Source organism: Canis lupus, chromosome 1 (assembly GCF_011100685.1).
Source record: "Canis lupus familiaris isolate Mischka breed German Shepherd chromosome 1, alternate assembly UU_Cfam_GSD_1.0, whole genome shotgun sequence".
Classification (NCBI taxonomy): domain Eukaryota; kingdom Metazoa; phylum Chordata; class Mammalia; order Carnivora; family Canidae; genus Canis; species Canis lupus.
In genome coordinates this window covers 109,588,193-109,603,896 of record NC_049222.1, presented here as the reverse complement: position 1 = coordinate 109,603,896, position 15,704 = coordinate 109,588,193, and the positions used below count along the sequence as shown (strand labels likewise).

Sequence of the window (15,704 nt, the reverse complement as noted above, 5' to 3'; positions counted from 1 at the left end):
GCATAGAAAGGCGAGACTGCAGGGTTTTTAAAATAACTGCATCCTTTAATGGCAGTAATACAATTATTGGATTAAGAGACCACAGGAGAAAGGGCAGGTGACATTTCTGGAAGACAGATAAGGAGTACAAAAAGGGAGCCGGGACAGTCATGCGATGATCATTGTAAAAATACAGTACGTTATATACATATTTGCACCATCAACTCTCAACTCTGAAGTAGTATTTACACTTTTGTTACAATCCTGGTTAGAGAACATTTTGTTTTTAAAAGCTTAGCCTGATGGCAAATGAAAATTTCGGGGGAATTCATAGTCCCATGAGGTTCTTAGGCTGAATATTCCGACAGGAGGGTTCCAGCTTCTATTTCATCCACAGATTTCGGTTTTAAAAAAAGTATTTAATTTTGCTTTTACAAAAGAAAATTCTGAAAGGAGGGAGAAAAAAAAATCCACAGCCACACTGTGTATTCTTACTTATTTTACAAACACCAAGGGCTACAGCCCTTTGCTTCAAGGCCAACACTGGTGGCTGAAGAAAAATCTCACTAATGATTGTTTAAAAACAACAAAAACAGAAAAGACAAACCAAACCTGATCACGGCGCACTGACCCTGTGGGCTGCCTTCTCCCACCCTAGCTTCCAGCCCCAAACTCAATGACTGTTTTTTCTTTTTCTGGGGACAGGGGTTTGGTACAGGAGCCTCACTCACCTCCCACCCCAAGGAGCTGGGAGGGGAAACCCTTTGGCTGGGTCATCAGGTTTCCTCATTATTATTAGCAAGGAAGAGGTGGGGGCCTTACACAAGCCAAGTGTGGTGATGGGATGAGGAGAAAAAGGCAAGAGGCGGCCAGCAGGTGCTAACACACAGACGGGAAGGACCTTCGAGACCCAGGCTGGCCTCCCCAAGGCCACCTCCACAGGGTGGGCCCTCCTCCGGAGCTCTGTGGACAGAGCTGGACCTCAGCCAGGGTCCTGGGGCAGGTAGGGAGAGCCCAGTGCAGACGTCTCTGCTCCCATCCCGGCTCAGCCGGAGGAGGGGAGCAGGATGTAGACTTCTGGTTCCTCACCTTCCACCTGCAAGCAGGGAGTCCCATTGGGCCATTCCTAGAGGGGCCCAGCAGCCCCCTACCCTTTCCTGACTAGCCTCTGCCCTTTCCTCAAGCCCCCCAAATCCACCACTGTGACATGCCTTTGAACCCATGCACCTGTCAGCTGGGAAGAAAACCAAACACACCAAAACCACGGGCCCTAAGTTAGACAAGGTGCAAAGGAGGTTCGAAGTGAGTGGAGAGCAGAAAACACTTTGCCAAGAATCACCCGGGGCTCCCAGCAGCGGGAGCCTGGTGGAGCGGCCACACCGCGGATCCTTGAGCTATCCCCATTAGGGCTGGGGCCAGCACACTGGGTGCTCTGGCTCCTGAGGACCAGGAAAGACCTCAGCCTGGAGGGGAAGAGGGCGTGGCTGCGACGGGACAGGACAGGGGCTAATACTGACAGACAACACACGGTCTGTGGAGGCTGCCTCCTGGAGGCAGCTTTAGGTATGCCACTCCACACCAGCCCTGCCACCTCCAGGTCCATCTCTCACCCTGGAGTCTTCTCATGTGGGCAGAGGGTGTGTGGGTCTGAGGACGAACTCTGGATGGACGGCAGCAGGGAGGCTGTGGGGTGTGAATCCGCATGAGACAGGAGCAGAAGGGGCTTGCTTCTCCTGGACCAGGCAGCTTCCAAGGGCTCTCTGCCTTTCTTTCAAATGGTTTCCTTCCTTCAGTCCCTGAAACAGGTCAGGGCCTGCCAACTGTCTCGGCTTCCTCTCTCCTCACTCATATGGGGTGAGCAGCATTTGGTGCCTTTGGACACCTACTGTTCCCTTTGTCCTCCGGGGGTGGGCGGGGGGCCGAGGATGGGCCAGGCTTTGCCCAGAAAACCCACTGGACCCCCAGCCACCAGACTTGGGCTCCAGCCTTTAGAGAGTCCCTGACAACTGAGCCCGGCCAGAGGGAGTGCCAGCTGGGGCTGAGGCTCAGAGGACTGGCCACTGCTCACGTACACAAGTAGGTTTTCCTGGCGGGGGCCTGGGAGCCCCACAGCACTGACCAGAACTGAGTGAAAATGGTTATATACAATTTATATGCTGTAAAGAAAGTACTATTAAAAAAGAAACATAAAAAGAGAAAGAGAGAGAAAAAGTGAGAGAGATGGAGAGGAAAAAAAAAAAAAACACCCGGAGCCCCCCTCCCCCCAAGTTCCCAACTCTGGTTGCTGCCCTTAAATATTGCCCTGGGAAGGGTGGGGTGCAGGGAGCACTTGACTCCACCTTAACACTACTGGCAAAAGGGGGAGGCAGTGGGGTCAAAGCCTTTAAAAACATCTTTCAGGGACCCCGCGTCCTGCTCACCCTCGCGGGCTGGGCTGTTGCCAGCAAATGGGCTCCCAGAGCCCGTCTTGGGCGTCTGTTTCACAGTCCCAAAGAGGGTAGGCACCGGCAGGTTGTGCACACCAGGCTGGGGTGAGGCACCCTCTGGTGGCGGGGCGCCAGGAGTAGTGGCGGGGGCTGCTGCAGCCTTGGGCCGGGGCCGGTTGTAACTGTTGTATCTGTCCGTGGCTGTGGCTGCACTGCCATCTGCACTGGACTTCCCAGATTCTGGCTGTTCGAGGGCGGACTTACGGATGAAGGGGGGCTCCTTGGCCTTCGTGGCCGAGCTCTTGCCATTGCCCTCGGGGCCCTTGGGCTGGGCACCCGCATCAGCAACCGGCTCCGTAGTAGTTTTGCCACCTGCGTTGGGAGTCCTGGGGTCATAGAGGCTGATGCCGCTCAGCACACTGCTCTGGCTGCTCCCGCTGCCCTGGCCCAGCCCACCGGCAGCCAGCACTCGGGGGTCGTAGGGGGCGGTGGCTGGTGGGGAGGACTCCCCGCTGGGGCTGCCGGCTGGAGACGATGCTTCAGTGGGGCCAGGCTTGGCAGCCCGGGAGGAGGCAGCAGAGTCTGCTGGTTTCTGAAGCCGAGGGTCGGTTGGTGCCTTCCGCACCCGCGGGTCACTGGGCTTGTCGCTGGAGCCAGGGGCTGCTGAGGGGCCCGTAGCATTGACGGTCTTAAGGATGCGAGAGAGGAGCTCAAAGTCAGGCAGGTTAGACCCGGATGTGCCAGGGTCTGTGGAGGTGCCCAGGCGCGGTCGAGTGTTGGGGGGTCCTGTGGCAGTGGCACGGTGCAGCCTGGGATCCAGGGTGGGCATGGACTGCAGGGCTGCAGGGACAGGGGGGACCGCATCCTGCTTGGGGATGGGCAAGGGGATCAGGTCTTCAGGGTTCCAGAGCACAGTGCGGGCGAAGCTTGGCTTGCTCAGGGTCACATCTTTCTTGATGTGGCTAAACTGCTGCAGCTGGGATCTTGGGTCCCGCAGTGGGTGTCCAGGGAGAGGGTCCAGGGGAATGGTCATGGCCTTCTCCCGTAGGACCCGCTCCCCTTCCTCCTCTTCTGCAGGGGGTGGTCCAGCCCCCTTGGAGCCTCCAGGGCCTGCAGGGTTGGAATGAAGGCCGCCTTCGGGTTTTGGGGTGGGCAGGGAGCGAGCCAACCGAGGGTCGGAGGGCCCTGTGTCTCCTGGGCCAGACCCGCTGGAAGCCTCGGCGTGGCGGGTGAGTCTGGGGTCCCGGCTGAGACGAGGGTCAGCCAGCCGGCCTCCTGTGGGGTGTCCTTTCTGGAGGCGGGGATCTCCTAGCCCACTGTTGCTCAGGTCCCCGACAGAAGCCTGGGGTCTGCTAGAGGTCTGCTGTCTCAAGGTCTTCAGGATGGAAGTGACGCTGTTCCCACCCTCATCCTCATCACTAGAGTACCAGTTTCCCGTGTCACCTAAGGAAGAACAGAGGAGGAGGGAGGTGAGTGACCACATGTGGTACCAGCCCTTGTGGACCCCACAGCAGCCCACTGGGTGAACGGCTCCTCTGCCTTACCTCTGACAACCTCAGTTTCCCCTCCCTTGGCAGGCGGCCATGAACAGACACTGAGCTCAGGTGGGCTGAGCCTGGCAGGTCACTATCTAATGTTTCTAGACCTTTCCCCCATGTGCCAGCACTACTCTAAGTGCTTGGTCTTATTAATTCTCACAACCACCCAGGAAGCAGTATTATCAAGCCCTGTTGACAGATGAGAAAGCAGAGGTGTGGACAGTGCCATGAGATCAGGGGCAGAGCAGGGACTGAGCTCCGCATCCTAGCCCAGGGCCCTGCCACCTTGTCCTCACCCTCCACAGACTGAGGTCCCAACACAGCAGGCCCAGCCCTGGGCAGCTGGGCGCAGCTACCACTGACTCTGCTCTCACTTGGGGCTCACAGACACTGGTCCCCAGGCCTCTTGCCATGTTACCATGGGAAGGGCAGTCACCGGCTGATGAGAGGCGGGGCCGGGTGGGCTGACTCAGAAACTGGCCTAAGTCCAACCTTCTGGGCAGGAAAAACCAGAGCCACCAATGGAGGGCGCTGTCCCCTCTTCCCCCTGTCCCCACCTGCTCCTGGGATCCCACAAGGGCCACCTGTGGCCTCAGGCTCCTGGTTCTAGACACCATTTGTCCACCCCATTTCCTCCTGGGCTGGATGCCATCAGGTCACCGAGTGATCTGGCAGCTGGGACTGTGACTGTTACTGGTTGATGTCAGCAACTAGCTGTCATCTGCTGACTTTCTGAGAACATGGTCTAGGGAAAGGGGCTGTGAGCCTCTCCTTTCAGCCTTCTCTCTAAGGGCGCAGAAGGGAAATCCTGTTGGCTGCGGTCTCCCTCCAGGGACCAGCCCACCTCCCTCCTTGATGGGATCAGGGTCTTTCTTGACCCTCAAGACACAGAACAGCAGCCCTGACTTCCAATTTTCTTAGGGACATGCAATGCAGCATCTGCAGCCTGGCTTCACGGCCCTGGGCCAAGGATCCTTCCTGGCCACAGGCTCCTTTCCGACACAAACCCCCACCTAGGCCTTCCCCACCGCTCCACTGCACAGTGGCCCAGGGGGCCCGTGCCTGTCTGGGGAAGCCCCTGCCCCTGGGGAGGACACATGCCTTCCTCATTCTCCCGGTCCTGCTTGCTGCTCTCAGCCAGCCTCCTCGCTCTCTCCTCCTCCTCCTGCTGCTTCTGCTGGATCCTCAGGTACAGGGCCCTCTGGGCTGAGGGCAGGAAGTCGGGGACAGCGGCGCCCGGCTTCGGCCGGCCTGGGGGCCCTCCCTCAGAGAAGCTGTCAGGCTCCAGAGGGGGCTCGGGGAAGAGGTGCTCCCCCGGCTCCCCCGGCAGCTCTTCGTAGCGCCCGTAGTCCTCTGTGGCAGGGAAGAACCAGGGTTCGTGTCGGGAAGGGCCTCGTAGCCAACTCCAGCCCACCTGTGCACCCTTGACCAGAGAACCACCCCCCAATGGTGATGGGTGACAACGTGCAGCCCAACCCTTCCTACCCTCCCGGGACGGTCCCCACAGAAAGCCCAACAGCAGCCAACAAGGGGATCCCCACCCAGGATGCAGCCACTGAAAATGGGGTTCACAGCACAATTTGGTGATGTGGGCAAATGCTGAACACGGGACGGAACGTCATACAGATGTTTATAAAACGCAAAGAAAAGGCTTTGAAGACAGACAGAAAACAGTCCCCGTGGGAACGAGACTGGGCAGACAGGGCTGAAGGGTCTTTCACTTTTGACCCCACATGCTTTTGGATCTCCTCTAATTACTGGCAATGAACATTCACTTTACGGTTTCTTTATAATAGCCAGAACAGAAAAACACTGCATGTCATAGAGAGCTCGTAATACGAGCTCAACCATGGTGAACAAAAACTTATGAACAGGGATGCCGGGGTGGCTCAGCAGTTTAGTCTGCCTTTGCCTCAGGGCATCTGATCCCAGCGTTCCAAGAGCGAATCCCACATCGATCTCCCTGCATGGAGCCTGCTTCTCCCTCTATCTGTGTCTCTGCCCCCCCCCCCCCCCCCCCCCGTCTCTCATGAATAAATAAATAAAATCTTAAAACAACAACAATAACAACTTATAAACAGAAGGAAATAACCAAAATGTTGCTATGGCCACATGCCAAACCAGGAGGCCCCTGGGTCATTCCTGCTCCTCCCACCTTTGTGGGTTCTGGAACCCCACAAATCCTCCTCAGTATGCTGCTGCAGTTAAGGCCAGGGCCAGTGGGTGCTTCTCCCACCCAGTATCTAGGAAGCACGAGGCTGAAGGCTCTGCCTTCACTCCAGCAAGGCGGGCAGATGCCTGACATCAGCCACCAATCTCCACAAACTCTACCCACATCAGAGCCCGGATGGGGGAACAGGGTGGCTGTACAGGGAGACTATGTGTGTGTGTGTATGCATGTTGAGACATCGTCTGGTCAGCGCTGCCCCATACACATAGGATGTCCTGCGGTGACAAGATGTTCCACAGCTGCACTGTGCAACTTGCCACCACCACCCTCCACGGGGCTACTGAGTGTCTGAATATAGCCAGTGCTACCAAGAAAGTAAAGCTGTAATTTAAGTTAAACTTAGAGACTTAAAATGATTTGTAAATATTTCATCCCCGAAGTGTATAAGGCAAAAAGTGAAATATCTTCTTTTTTTTTGTCATCTTCTAAGCCCCTAAACTTCAGAACATGTGAGCTCAGCGTGGAAGCCTATGCTATGCGGCGCCCTAGTGCGGAGCTGGGCTCACTCAGTGAAAAAGCATCGCAGGCCCCCCTTCATGGAACCTACGGTCAAAGCGAATTTCCCAAGGCTGTAGAGCTGTGAATGTAGTAAAAACCACTGAGCAGTATACTTTAAAAGGGTAGATTTCCTGATATAGGAATTAGAGTGAATTACTCTAGAAACACCTACTGTTAACAGCTTGATGGACTTGCTTTTCCTCCACACCCAGACCTTTTTCCATACATTTACGAAAAAAAGGGAACCACAGCACCGCCCTCACAAAGCCTGCTTTCCTGACCTGAGAACATGTCACTTATCTTTCTAAAGCTCCTGCTCCTTGCCCCCAAATACGTGCTCTCATGGCTTTGAACACTACCTACACCAGATGCCAGAGACTCACACTAACCTCCAGTCTAGCAGTCTTTCTGACACCCCTCAACATTTCCACACAGTTATCAAATGGGCGTCTCTTGCTTAAGGGAGCAGCCAAAGCAGAGATGCTCCCCACCCACCACAATCTGGCTCTCTCCGGGAGGACTTCCCGGCATCGGGGATGGCGTGAGCACCCACCCAGTGACTCTGCCCCACGGCCGGCATCCCCCTCTGCTCCTTCCTGCCCTATAACATGTATACGGGGAGACACACTGACCCCATGGCACTATCTCCACACCATGAAGCCCAGCTTTGCTAATTCGTGCCCCACTGCAGGCGCTTCTGCCCAAGACGACTCCACAGCAGCCCAGAAGCTTTGATGAATCCACTGCAGCCTCAACTACCCATCACCCTCAAATGCGTCTGCCTGTACCCTTTCATTCTTGCAATGAGGCCACCTCACCAGGGCTGTCAGAGTCCCACACAGGGACTTCTCTCTCCTGTCTTACCCTTTCCAAGCTACATGGCTGCCTCTGCTTTTCTCACCCGAGTTGAGTGGCCTGGGATCTCTGCACCTTGGCTTCCTCCCCTTCACGCTCCAACATTCACTTCTCAGAGAGGCCTCTGTTGATTGTCCCCACATGGTACCGACGCTCTTGACCTGCCTCTGCCATAAGCACTGTTTGACTTTCTCGAGAAATGATCGATGCTGAGATGAGCTTCCACGCTTACTTACGCTTTTCCTGTTTCCCTCAACCACAATGTGGCTAAGGCAAGGACCATGGCTGCCCTGTTGGCTCTGACCCTGGGCCTGGCACCAAGCCCGGGAGCTGGCAGTAGCAGACTCACCCTATCCTTCCCAAAGGCCATGGCACAGTCGGCCGACCACCCTGACTGGCAGACATTTAAATTGTTACCAATACACATTCTTGTTTGAATAAGGAAGGAAGGAGAGGAAGGAAGGAAGAAGGTCAGTCATGGGGACAGAACAAGCAGAGGCGCAAGGCTGACACCCTCAACTCCAGGCTGAGAACCATCTGGAAAGAGGCCGCTTTGGAGAGGAAGCCTCCACCTCAGAGCCCACAACCATTCTATATCTGCTCTTCTGACTTCTCATGGTCCCGATTCCAGGCACAGCCAGCAAAATTTGTAAAGCATTAAATAAATTACACTGATAGTATCACAAGACTCCTTTCAACCTCAACGGGTAGCGAATGCCTCATCACTGAAAACGTGCAACCACTCACGGGACAGAGATGGAGTTGGATTCATGCTCTGAAAGACTCGGGCCGAGGAGAAAACCCAAGTCTTCCTGACTATGTTCCCCAGAAACTGCAGTGGCACCCCAGCCCCCACCCAGCTCTGCATACCTGCGTCCCCAATGAGTCCCGGCTCCATCTCCATGCCCTCCTGCTGCTGGTAAAAGTTTTCATAGAAGTTCTGGGATGGTGGGATGGGGGGCATCATTCCAGAATGTGGGGAGTCTCCAGGACCATAGGGCATCATTGGGGGGCCACCAGGTCCCATGGGTGGGCCAGGGTTCATGCCAGGGCCCATCGGCATGTCGGGGTGCATGTCAGGGTGCATGTCGGGGTGCATGTCAGGATGCATGTCAGGATGCATGTCGGGATGCATTGGGCCCCCCATTGGCCCCGGGGGGCCCATGTTGGGCCCAGGGCCCATTGGCCCTGGTGGTCCTCCAGGTCCAGGGAACCTAGGAGGAAGAGAGGGTAACCGTGAGGGAGCTGCAGAGCAAGAGTGGTTAGCCACCCCCCTGAGGAGACATGGAGGTGTCCACGTGGTTGGTCACCAAGGGCTCAGACCAGGCTCACAGTGACAGGTCCCCGGCACAGAGGAGCCTGGCTGAGGCCAGAACTGGCCCACCAGCCTGACTCTGGGGGCCCAAGGCACTCACCTCACGCCCAGCTTCTCTGCCAGCTGGCCTGTGGGCCGTACTACGATCTCAAACAAGGAGGGGATCTTCTTGTTGTACATGTCCTGCTGCTGCTGCAGCTGCTGCGGGGACAGTGGCTCATGCACTGGCATAGGCATCTGGGGGGGCCCAGGGGGTGGGGGCGGAGGTGGGGGTGGGGGTGGGGGTCCGCCCTGCATGGGCCTGCCATTGGGAGAGGTCGGAGCCGGGGGGCCAGGGGGCCGAGGAGGGGTGGGCAGGAGGCCCACACCCGGGGGTGGTTTGGGCAGGGGGTTGATGCCCTGCTTCTTCAGTTCCTCCACTTCTTTCTCATCCTCTGCGCCCGCTTCCGCGTCGTCAGCCAACATCTGTAGGTGAGAACAAAGGGAGAGATAGGACCAGGAGGGGGCAAGGAATGCGCCTTCCAGGTGGGGAGCCAAATTTTCTGAGGAAAACCCAAAAACACAAAGACCTGCAGCCCTCCCCAACATAAAGCCAAGGAGCACAAAGCCTCTTCAGCACAAAAATCATCATCCCCCACCACTGTCACATTGGCTCTGTGACCAGCTGGCAGGGGGAGCCAGTCCTGTTTGCAGCAAAACATACAAAACCTAAAAGGTACTGGTTTTCCTCCTTTGGAATTGCATAATTCAACAGCATTAAGCAGTCATGAGGTTGTACAACTACCACCTCTACCTGGTTCCAGAACTTTCTTTTCCCATCACCCCAAAAGAAGGCCCCACACCTATTAGTAGTCATTCCCCTTCCCCCTCCTCCAGGCCCTGGCAATCACTACTCTGCTTGCCACTCTACAATCTGCTTATTCCAGACAGGTCGTATAAACAGAATCATACACTGTGTGGTCTTCTGTGATTGGCTTCTTTCACGTGGCATGCTTGCCAGGTTTATCCGTGCTGTAGCGAGTTACCTACTTGATGGCTAATAAGCCAGTGTCCTCTTTGGATTTTAAGGGGTTTCTCACTATACTCTTATAGTCAGACTCCAAATCCTTACCATGATCCACAGAGCCTGACCGCAGGGCTAGGTGTCTGGAGAGGACAGTGCCACACCTCTGTGGCTTCACTTCCTTCATGCAGCTCCAATATTGGGGTCTCTAACTCTAGATCACCTTAGAGTGACTGTCCTGGTCTTCTATGTTCACTGCTGGGATTCTATCAGCACCCTTCAAAGTAGTGCACCAGCTCTGTAGGATTTTATGCGTAGCTGTGTTCCAGTTTACTCCTGGCTCACACAACAGCTGTCAACTGTACAAGGGCAGGACTATTTTGTGCCTGGGGCCTAGCACAGAGCACGAGACAGGGTAGATGGAACTCCTGGAGCAGAATGTCTCACCAATCACGATCCAATGCAGAGAAAACACAGCAGTTTTGACTGCTTTTCTTAGGACTGCTTGCAACCTTGGTCTGTGGCTGGTGTCTGGGAAGCTGGATTTCAGGGCAGGAAGTCCCCCCAAGTATTCCCTGACTAGTAACAGGTGCTGTCTCTCAACTGTTTATACAATGTGCTTTCTGAAACACAGAAACACACCCTGGGCACTGACCAAACCTCCATCACGCATCTGCATTCAAGAACATTCCACAAGTGCTGCCATAACCTGAGGAGTTAAGCACGGCCCTCATGACTGCATGCAGCAAGGACTCTATTAAGATGGTGCCTGGTTTCTCCAGCCTTTCCCCACTGTGGCTGTATACTTGGTCCTGGGAGCCCCCCTCATTAAGTCATCGAACCTGTGCTTGGGTCATCTTAGGGACCTCAGCACAGATGCCTTAGTGCACCCTAACATGGGGCTCAGAGATGTTCCGCCTCCAGCACCTCACCCTCAGCATAACCCAAGACAACCAGCCCTGCTCCTCCACCCAGGGCGGGTGGGAGTGTGGGTGGTGGGAGCAGGGCCTTCAGGTGGGTGTCAGGTCCTTCTCGGCTTTTCTCTCTCCTTGCTGTCAGAATAGTCTACACACAGGGACAGCAGGGCCCAGGAGGAATCTGGCTCCAAGGGAGCCAGAATACTTAAGACAATCGATCAATAGAAAACATGTGTCTCTTAGAGCCCTACTGCCCCAAGGTGTGATCTGAGTGTGAACCAGCAATGCAGAGGGACCTACTGAACTGGAACCACACTTTTAACACCTGCCTAGGGTAACTCAGGACACACTGCCCAGAACCAGCAGTGTCTTTCAGCACTGCTCTCAGTGGTGAGCCAGGCAGGGGTAGACTCCATGTGCTTCACTGCCTCCACACACTGCTCACTTCCTGCCCAGTGAGCGGGCCCCTTGGCCTCTTCTGGCTCAACTATGTGTGTGCAGCTGCTGCAGATGCTTAGCACATGCCTCTCTTACTCTTTACTTCCTGTCACTCACCCTAGGGGCTGGCAAGGTGTCACCTCCTCTCACCAAGCCTCTGAATGTCAACCTGTCAGGGAGCCTCTGGGCTCCCTATACGTTCCCTCCAGTGCCTCGATCCTAGTGCTCTATCAGGATCTGCCCGATGACTGACTTCATCTTGTTACTGCATCCCCACAACCCGGGACAGTGCCCAGCAGAAGTTAGGCACTGTAGCACATGCACTGGATCAATAAGCAAGGAAAACACATGTATCTCCCCTCCTGCCTTCCCCAGACTCCTGAGAACAGTGGTTGCTTAACATCAGGACAGCAGAGGATGGAAAAGGTGAGAGGGTGGGGGGCACCTGGGGGGCACAAAGAATCAAGGCTTTGGCTAGCCTGGCTAGGCTATTTGGTGTTCCCCTGAGGGTCTCCCCTGCACAGCACCCTGCCTCCGCCTCCCCGAAGCCCCGTCCACTGTCATACCTTCAGTTACTGCCCTGCCCGCTCTGAGCAGAGGCTCCCAGACCCATCTATGTACAGAGCTGCAGGTATGAGTTTGACCCCATCACACTTCATTCCACCTGGCTTCTCCTCCTCCACCAGGAGATGACCCACAAGCTAGGTTCTTGTGAATGATGGACCCTCTATTTCCTAAACCTCAAACCAGGATCAGGGTCCCACTCCCACAGTTCCCAAGCTACTGCCTGGACCTCCCACCTGAGTGGCTTACCTCTGCCCTCCACACCCTCACCCTCTGTCTTGGACCCCTTATAGCCTCTGGCTGGGACTCTGCACCCCAGCCTCCCACCTAGTCTCTAGTTTCCCTCTCCCTCCCACCATTCTCTGCACGCTGAGAGAGCAAACATCAATCAAAAAGATGGCCACACCTCTGCACCACTAGATCCTTCTGTCAATGGCAACTTGATGCCCTCAGGTAGAAGGCAAAACCTAACAAGGTTATACCTCATTAAACAGGAACAACGTTGGCCACAACCTCCTCCCCTGCTGTGGAGGGGGCGGCAGGCTCTGGCCACTGAAAGGGCCACGCTCCCTTCGCCTCCCAAGCTCACAGCCAGAATGCCCCACTCAATCCCTCCTTGCAATGCTGCCTTTTCTACCCTAGGGTGGCTCTTTCTTCAGGTGGCCTCCTGACACCTGCTTCTGATAGCCTTCAGAGACCAGGTTTGCCTGCCGTAAACAGGATGCTTTTCTCAGTACCACCTAACAGATGGAAATACCTGGCCAACATCTCTTTCTCCATTAGACTCAAAAGCTCTGGATGGTAAGGATACTATGACTTCTTTGCTACTGTTTGCCCCCCCAGCACAGCGCTCAGCACACACTGGGCACTTAATTCACGATTAACAGAAAGAACTGGAGCTCTCACCCAGTGGTTAAGCAGTGCTGCTGCTCCCCAGTGAGTGGGCCTCCCCTCAAGCTCTTAAGAGCCCACACACAGGACTTCAGCTTCTCAGCAACTGGGGCTTCATCTCCCACCCCCTTGCAGCAAGATTCTCACATCCTACTGTCCAGCTGGAGGACACTCCCCAGTCCAGGATTTCACTTCCTTGCCCCTCCCTCAGACCCCAAACTCAGGACCCACCCAGACCAGAATCCTGTACTCCTCTCTCTTTCCCTTACTATCTCCTACCCTGGGCCACCTGTGTTGCTGCAAAAGCAGAGGCTGACTCGCATTTGAGGCCAAGGCAGTGACATGTAAAACACATTAAAACCATGCCCCCAGGGGCAGCCCCAGTGGCTCAGCAGTTTAACATGCCTTCAGCCCAGGGCCTGATCCTGGAGACAAGGGATCGAGTCCCACATTGGGCTCCCTGCATGGAGCCTGCTTCTCCCTTTGCCTGTGTCTCTGCCTTTCTTTCTCATGAATAAATAAATAAAATCTTAAAAAAAAAAACCACAGGGGATCCCTGGGTGGCGCAGCGGTTTGGCGCCTGCCTTTGGCCCAGGGCCGATCCTGGAGACCCGGGATCGAGTCCCACGTCGGGCTCCCGGTGCATAGAGCCTGCTTCTCCCTCTGCCTGTGTCTCTGCCTCTCTCTCTCTCTCTGTGTGACTATCATAAATAATAAATAAAAATTAAAAAAAAAAAAACACAAAAAAACTATGCCCCCCTAACCTGCCAAATAAAGTAAAATAAAACAACATTTCCACCAGAAAAGCTAAACCCAAACTGCAGCCCTTGCTCAGAGACACTGAGGGGCATGCCTATTTGAGACTTCCTGTGCATTCCTTCCCAGGCCTCTGGACCCATAAAGACAAGCGCTCCCAAGATCCTCATATCAGAGGACATAGCCAGGGCCCTCCTTTAACAGGATGGATCTTGACTGATGCCAAAAAGTTCCCAAAAGTCAAACCTCTCAGCGGAAAAGGACAGTCATGCCTGCAGACACGCAAAAGCACGTGAGCCAAGATTCATCAGGCCAAAGAAATCTGCTTGTATCAGTTGGCTTTTATCCTAAGTTTCTGCCCTAAACTGGAAACAATCCAAATCTTCAGTTGGTAACTAGACAAACAGACCATCCATACAACAGAGCACTTAATACTCAGCAACAAACAGCCATGAATTATTCTCAAAATGTGAATTCCAAAAGCATTACGGTAAGTGGAAAAAAATCAGATTCAGATTACGCACACACACACAGGTGTGTTTAAAAGCTATATACTGGGGATCCCTGGGTGGCGCAGCGGTTTGGCGCCTGCCTTCGGCCCAGGGAGCGATCCTGGAGACCCGGGATCGCATCCCACGTCGGGCTCCCGGTGCATGGAGCCTGCTTCTCCCTCTGCCTATGTCTCTGCCTCTCTCTCTCTCTCTGTGTGACTATCATAAATAAATAACAAAACAAAACAAAACAAAAGCTATATACTGTATAAACCTACTCACAGAACATTTTTTTTTTTTTAAAGATTTTATTCATTCATGAGACACACAGAGAGAGAGAGAGAGAGAGAGAGAGAGAGAGAAAGAGGCAGAGACACAGGCAGAGGGAGAAGCAGGCTCCATGCAGGGAGCCTGACGTGGGACTCAATCCGGGGTCTCCAGGATCACGCCCTGGGCTGAAGGCGGCGCTAAACCGCTGAGCCACCCAGGCCGCCCAGAACATTCTAAAATATGCAAACTATAGGGACAAAAACTGGGTGGTTGCCAGAGCTGGAGAATGGGGAGGCAATGACGGTATAAGAGCACAGTTTTGGGGGTGATAGAGGAGTGAATTTCCTCTATCTGGATGTAGGAGTGGCTATGTCACTGTGTTTGCCACAACTCACGGAACTTCACACTAAACAGGAAGAATTTTGCTGGATCCAAACCACACCTTGACAAAATTGACTATAAAAAAGTGAATTGTAAAAAAGAATTTAAGGGTAAAGAACCAAGGGTGCCTAGGTGGCTCAGTTGGTTAAGCTTCTGCCTTTGGCTCAGGTCATTATCTCAGGGTCCTGGGATCAAGCCCCACATTGGGCTCCCTGCTCAGTGGGGACTCTGCTTCTCCCTCTCCCTTTGCCCCTCGCCCTGCTTTCGTTCTGTGTCAAATAAATAAAATCTAAATAAATAAAGAGTGAACCAAAATGTGTGCAACTTACTATCAAATGGTTCAAGGAAAAAAGAAATGCCCACAGACATATAAAATAAAATGGGAGTGAGTGACAAGGCAAATGGGGCAAAATATTGCTAACATATGAATCTGTTTGTTTTGTCTTGTTTTATTTTATTTTTTTTAAGTTTTGTCTTGTTTAAAAGATTTTATTTATTTATTCATGAGAGACACAGAGAGAGGCATAATCTGATCCTGTGTCTCTGCCTCTCTCTCTCTGTGACTATCATAAATTAAAAAAACAAACAACAAAAAAACAAAAAACAAAAACAAACAAACAAACAAAAAAAAACATTTGTAACTGGAAGGTGAAATGTGCCATCTTGTTTTGCTTTGGGTTTTTACAAGAGCGTCTAGAGCTGGGCTGCCCAAGGTGGTGGTCAATAGCCACGTGTGGCTACTGAGGCTCAAAATGTAGGTCCAAACTGACATGGGCTCTAAGTAGAAAATAAGCACCAGATTCCAAAGACACGGTAGTGCTAACAACAACAATAAAAACGTCTTATTAAATTCTTGTTACTTGCTGAAATAATACTTTGAACACAGACATACTAGATTAAATAAGATATGTTAACCTTAATTTCATCGGTTGGTTTCTTTCTTTCTCTTTCTTTCTTTCTTCCTTTCTTTCTTTCTCTCTCTCTCTCTCTCTTTCTGATTTTATTTATTTATTCAAGAGAGACAGAGAAAGGCAGAGACATAGGCAGAGGGAGAAGCAAGCTCCCTGCAGGGAGCCCAATGTGGGACTCGATCCTGGGATTCCAGGATCACACCCTGAGCTGAAGGCAGACGCTCAACCGCTGAGCCACTGG

General features: G+C 53.6%; 1 protein-coding gene across 8 annotated transcripts in view; it reads right to left on the bottom strand.

Moving 5' to 3' along the window:
• Positions 1–23: 23 nt before the first annotated feature.
• The window catches only part of ZC3H4 (zinc finger CCCH-type containing 4), a 46,664-nt gene continuing 30,983 nt past the window's right edge, over positions 24–15,704 (bottom strand). For 7 of the 8 annotated variants that reach the window (XM_038528468.1, XM_038528472.1, XM_038528470.1 and 4 more), the window contains 4 exons: positions 8,942–9,306; positions 8,397–8,740; positions 5,045–5,296; positions 2,326–3,848 (listed from right to left, as the gene is read on the bottom strand). In XM_038528468.1, coding sequence (XP_038384396.1) covers positions 2,326–3,848; positions 5,045–5,296; positions 8,397–8,740; positions 8,942–9,306 — 2,484 coding nt within the window. Of the gene's footprint in view, positions 3,849–5,044; positions 5,297–8,396; positions 8,741–8,941; positions 9,307–15,704 lie in introns of all 8 variants that reach the window. The other variant, XM_038528469.1, reaches the window with a different exon arrangement.